This window comes from Palaemon carinicauda, chromosome 14 (assembly GCF_036898095.1).
Source record: "Palaemon carinicauda isolate YSFRI2023 chromosome 14, ASM3689809v2, whole genome shotgun sequence".
NCBI classification, from domain to species: Eukaryota; Metazoa; Arthropoda; class Malacostraca; order Decapoda; family Palaemonidae; genus Palaemon; species Palaemon carinicauda.
The window spans coordinates 73,083,477-73,089,072 of record NC_090738.1 but is presented as its reverse complement, the minus strand read 5'-3'; the positions used below and the strand labels follow the sequence as shown (position 1 = coordinate 73,089,072).

Here is a 5,596-nt window from a genome sequence, read left to right as displayed (position 1 = left end):
TATGAACCCAGAAGACATCCCCAACACCGCCAACACCACTCCGTTTGGCACATACACCTTCAATTACTCCTGTTTTGGCCTTCGTAATGCTGGGACATCGTTTCAACGTCTCATGGATGGCCTCTTAGGGGACCTCCCTTTCTGTGTATGTTATGTGGACGACATACTTGTGTTCTCCTCCTCAAAAGAGGAACACTTCCGTCACCTGCGCATCGTGCTCGACCGCCTGCAACAAAACGGCCTTGTAGTCCGGTACGACAAGTGTACCTTTGGCGCCAACGAAGTGTCGTTCTTAGGGCACCGTATCACTCCTGAAGGAGTCCATCCCCTCCCTGAGAAGGTAGCAGCCGTTCAGAATTTACCCACGCCCTCGACCGTCAAAGCTCTTCAGGAATTCTTGGGCCTGATCAACTATTATCACCGCTTTCTGCCAGCTATTGCCGCCACTCTTGCTCCCCTCTACGCCTCCCTCAAGGGCAAGCCAAATAACTTGAAGTGGGGTCCCCTTCAAGACGCGGCATTCTGCAATGCAAAGAAGGCCCTATCAACTGCTGCGGGTCTCACTTTTCCTATCCCACATGCCCCTCTCCTTCTCTCCACCGATGCCAGCGACGTCGCTATTGGTGCAGTACTCGAGCAGGTGGTCAATGGCTCGCCCCGCCCATTGGCCTTCTTCAGCAGAAAACTGTCCAAGGCAGAATCGGGTTATTCTACCTTCGATCGAGAATTGCTGGCGGTGCACTTGGCTGTCCGTCACTTTCGCCATTTCTTAGAAGGTACGCCCTTCGTCATTCGCACAGACCACATGCCTCTGGTGCACGCCTTCACTCGACAGTCTGACGCCTGGTCCGCCCGTCAACGCCGACATCTCTCCGCCGTGGCTGAATACAATTGCACCCTCCAATACGTCCCTGGGAAAATGAATCCCGTTGCCGATGCCCTGTCAAGAAACATGTTGGCTGCCGTTCAACTGGGATTGGATTACAACGCCCTGGCTGAAGCCCAACGACATGATCCAGAGTATCAATCTTGTAGGACATCCTGCACGTCCCTCCGTTGGGAGCATTTTCCCCTCGAAAACTCCAACACCATCCTCCTCTGTGACGTCAGTACTGGTAGACCGCGACCTTGGATTCCAGCTCCCATGCGCCAACAGGTGTTTAATTTCATCCACGGCCTTTCACATCCCTCGTGCCGTTCTACTGCACAGCTGCTGAAGGCAAAGTTCATTTGGCACGGCATTTCTAAGGATGCTAAGGATTGGCTCCGTGCCTGTACTTCTTGCCAAACTTCCAAAGTACATCGACACACGGATTCAGGAGTGGGCACCTTTCCTCAACCTCAGCGTCATTTCGCACACATTCACGTCGACGTTGTAGGCCCTCTACCCACATCACAAGGACATCGTTACCTGTTTACCGTCATCGACCGCTCCACTCGTTGGCCTGAAGCCATTCCCATGGAACTGCAACGTCCGCCTCATGTACATCTGCCTTACTCTCTGGATGGATTTCAAGATTCGGTATCCCTGAGCATATTACTTCTGACAGGGGAACCACTTTCACCTCTCAATTATGGACGTCATTAGCGAATCTCCTGGGCATAACCCTACATCACACAACGGCCTACAACCCCGCTGCCAATGGAATGGTTGAACGTTTTCATCGCACCCTCAAAGCAGCTTTGATGTCCCGCTGCAAGGATTGCAACTGGTTTACTCAGCTTCCCTGGGTCCTCCTTGGACTAAGGACCACTCCTAAAGACGCCCTCGACGTCTCGGCAGCCGAAATGGTGTATGGTGACAAGTTGGTAGTCCCTGCCGAGTTTTTTTCTTCTTCAACCTCCTCCGACGATCTCCAGCGCATACGTCACGTCGTGGGAAAATTTACTTCGTGCCGCCAGACTTATAAGCCCCCAGCGAAGCATCACATACCAACGGACTTGCACTCTGCAACGCACGTCTTCCTGCGCAACGACACCAGCAAGCCACCGTTAACGCCCCCTTACACGGGACCTTTCCTTGTGATCCGACTCAGTCCAAAAGCATTCCTCCTAAACATTCGGGGCAAAGAAGACTGGGTCTCCATTGATCGTCTAAAACCTGCTTATCTTCTGCCACATGACCGGCCTACAGTTCGCCTCTCTAGATCAGGGCGCCCTATTTAACATGTACAGTATGTAATTTTTAGGGGGGGAGCCATGTACCAACCGTGTTTCACACAATTGTACATAATTCCTTTTGTATATATTATGCTTGTATCTTTCGCTCCTCCCTCGCACTAAAATACATGAAAATTCTTGTCATGTCCTGTTGCCTTGAGGTTTTGTATATAAGGAGAGTGTTCCACAACAATATATCTTAGTCGTTTCCAATCTGCCTTTGATTTCACAACTCCTCTCTCGGCCCGTCACAACAACATGCTGCTCCTTCGGACATACAAGAAATGTTCCATCAAGTCAAGGTGCCAGAAGACGAGAGGGACTCTTTACGCTTCCTGTGGTGGCCAATTGGAGACACCAATCATGCTATGCAAGAGTTCAGGATGACTTCACATGTGTTTGGAGTGCGATCGTCTCCAAGTGTAGTCAACTTCTGCCTCAGACAGGCAGCACTGGACTATGGTGACAAGTATGAAAAAGCTTGCCATGCCATTTGACACAAATTCTACGCCGACAACTTGTTGAAGTCAATGGACAGTGAGGAAGACTGCATCTAATTGACAAAATACATCATTGGACTTTGTGCTGATGGAGGATTCCGGCTGAACCAGTGGACATCTAGCAACAAGTGCATTCTCGCTGCCGTGCCTGAAGGGAGAGAGATAAATCAGTGGCTACATTGGACCTTAGTAAGGACGAGCTGCCTACGGAGAGCACTTTGGGTATCCACAGGGGCATGAGCAGTGATGAGTTCACCTTCAAGATCAACCTGAAGGAGAAGCCTAGGAAGCGCAGAGGAGTTCTCTCTGTAGTACCTTCCTTGTACGATCCACTTGGTTTTGTGTCACCTTTCACCCTGAAAGGTAAGATGTTACTACAAGACTTGTGTCATCACAACTTACCTTGGGACGAAGAAATGAACAACGACGAAGCAAATTGCTGGAGCAGATGAACTTCCCAGTTTCAGTGTCTAGGAGACTTCAAGAACAGAAGAAGCCTGGTGCCTCCAGACTATGGGGAGGTATCATCGTACCAACTTTACCATTTTGCGTACGCAAGCCAGGCCGGATATGGTGTGGTCACGTATCTGCGCATGGTAAGCTAGAATAACCAAGTGAACACTACACTGGTTATGGGTTGAGCTACTGTAGCTCCCCTCAAAAGACCAAGGATTCCACGAATGGAATTGACTGCAGCTGCTGTGGCAGCTCAACTTGATTGCAAGATCAGGTAAGAACTCGATTTGGAGTTGTGTGAGTCAGTGTTCTGGACCGACAGCACATCTGTCCTGAAGTACATCCGTAACCTGTCTGCAAGATACCACACGTTTGTGAAGAACCGTGTGAACTCATCCGCAACCTCAGTGACATCACCGCTTGAAGGTATGTGAACACCTCTGGGAATCCTGCAGATCTGGCCTCTTAGGGCCTTGATGTGGACAGCTTGCTGGAGTCATTGCTGTGGCTGACAGGACCAGAGTTCCTGTGTCAAGAGCAGAACAGTTAGCCAGCTCTTCCTGACGACATGAAGCGAGCAAAACTAGATGGAGATCCAGAAGTTAAGCATTCTGCACCCATCTTCAGCATAGTTGTGCCAGAACCAATCTTAGTAGAGAAAATTGCTGCCAAGTTCTCTTCATGGACCAAGATAGTGCTAGTCATCGCTCGACTGAGGCGATTGGGAACCAAGAGCGGATCAGAAGTGTTATCTGCAAACGAGATGAATAGTGCAACAACCATAATATGAAGGAAGATTCCAGTTCAAGAGTATGGGAGTGAGATCAAATCACTCCCCAAGAAGGATTCCAAGGTGAAGAAATCCAGCAAGATTTGCAAGTTGCAACCATTTCTACAAGAAGGCTTACTGAAGGTTGGTGGAAGACTCTGTGAAGCCACCATCAGTGATAGCTGCAAGCACTCCATCATTCTTCCATCCGAGTCGGCAATTGTGAAGATGGTGCGATGGACCCGTGACACAAACAGCCATTGTGAGAAAAACCATCGTATGGATGAACTAAGAAAAAACTACTGGATTGTTCATGGAAATTTAGTAGTTATATTAGTGATATGTGACTGTGTCATCTATTGAAGACTTAGTTGTCGGCCAGTGAATCAAGTGATGGCTGACTTCCCCTCTGACCGGATCTGTCCAGGGGATCCTCTCTTCACCAATAGAGGGACAGACTGCTTCGGTCCCTTCTTTGTGAAGCAAGGGCGCTCTAGACTGAAGAATGGGGAGTCATTTTTACCTGCCTGACAGTGCAAGCAATTCACATGAAGGTTCTCAGCTCAATGGACCAAAACTCCTTTGTGAATGCAGTGAGAAGATATATGGCCAGGCGAGGATTTGTCAAGAGAACATGGTCAGACAACGGTACCAACCGTGTCGCAGCTCACCTGGAGCTGAAGGAAGCTCTTCAAGACTTCAAATAAGAGGAACTTGCCCAAACCCCAGCAGTTAAGGGCATCGCGTGGCGTTTCAACCCGCCACATGCGTCACACATCGGAGGAGTCTGGGAACGCCTCATACGCCCAGTGAGAAGAGCTGTTAGTGCAACCTGCCTGCAACAGGTCACCACAGACGACACACTATAGACTCTGTTCTGCAAAGCAGAGTCTTTGGTGAATAGAAGACCTCTCACCAAGATAAACGATGACCAAGACTGTCCACTGCCGTTGACGCCTAGTATGGTGTTGATGAAGACTGACCAAAAGGACTTGTATGTTAGGCGTCGCTAGCATCAAGCGCAATATCTTGCTGACCAATTCCGGAAGCGATGGCTAAGGGAGTAATAAATACAGAAATGGACCGTCCAACAGCGAGACATCCAAGTTGACGACATTGTGCTAACTACCGACGAACGTCTAGACAGACGCTCTTGGCTTTTGAGACGAGTCTTAGAAGTGACCCGAGACTCTGACAATCGAGTTACACAAGCCAAGGTTAAGACCGAGTGTGGGTTGTACTTACGCCCAATGCGGAAAATGTGCCTTCTCCTTGAAACGGAGTGTGATGATAGTGAAGTGCCATTGGAAAAAAGAGTGAACGCCGTGCGCTGCTCATGTAGCTCGCTGTGTATGTGGCATATTTGCGGTGTATTTTATATACTACAAAATAGGGGGCGGTGTAGGATATGCCACAGCGTTTTACGTTTCTAGTTAAATTGGCGATAGGGGATAAGGATGAGGTGATAAGCGAGCGTCGGAATTGCCTGATGTTTGTTTTGTAATTCAATTATTTATATATATATATATATATATATATATATATATATATATATATATATATATATATATATATATATATATATATATATATATATATATATATATATATATATATATATATATATATATATATATATATATATATATATATATTAAATATTTCTATTGAATGGAAAACTGTATAGATTTTTTGTTTACTTTTTTGTATG

General features: G+C 47.6%; 1 protein-coding gene across 1 annotated transcript; it reads left to right on the top strand.

Moving 5' to 3' along the window:
* The first annotated feature begins 2,444 nt into the window (after nucleotides 1–2,444).
* LOC137652810 (uncharacterized) lies at nucleotides 2,445–3,112 on the top strand. The gene is made up of 2 exons (XM_068386217.1): nucleotides 2,445–2,629; nucleotides 2,815–3,112. The coding sequence occupies exons 1-2, from the start codon at nucleotides 2,445–2,447 to the stop codon at nucleotides 3,110–3,112; spliced, it is 483 nt and encodes a 160-aa protein (XP_068242318.1).
* The last annotated feature ends 2,484 nt before the right edge of the window (nucleotides 3,113–5,596 follow it).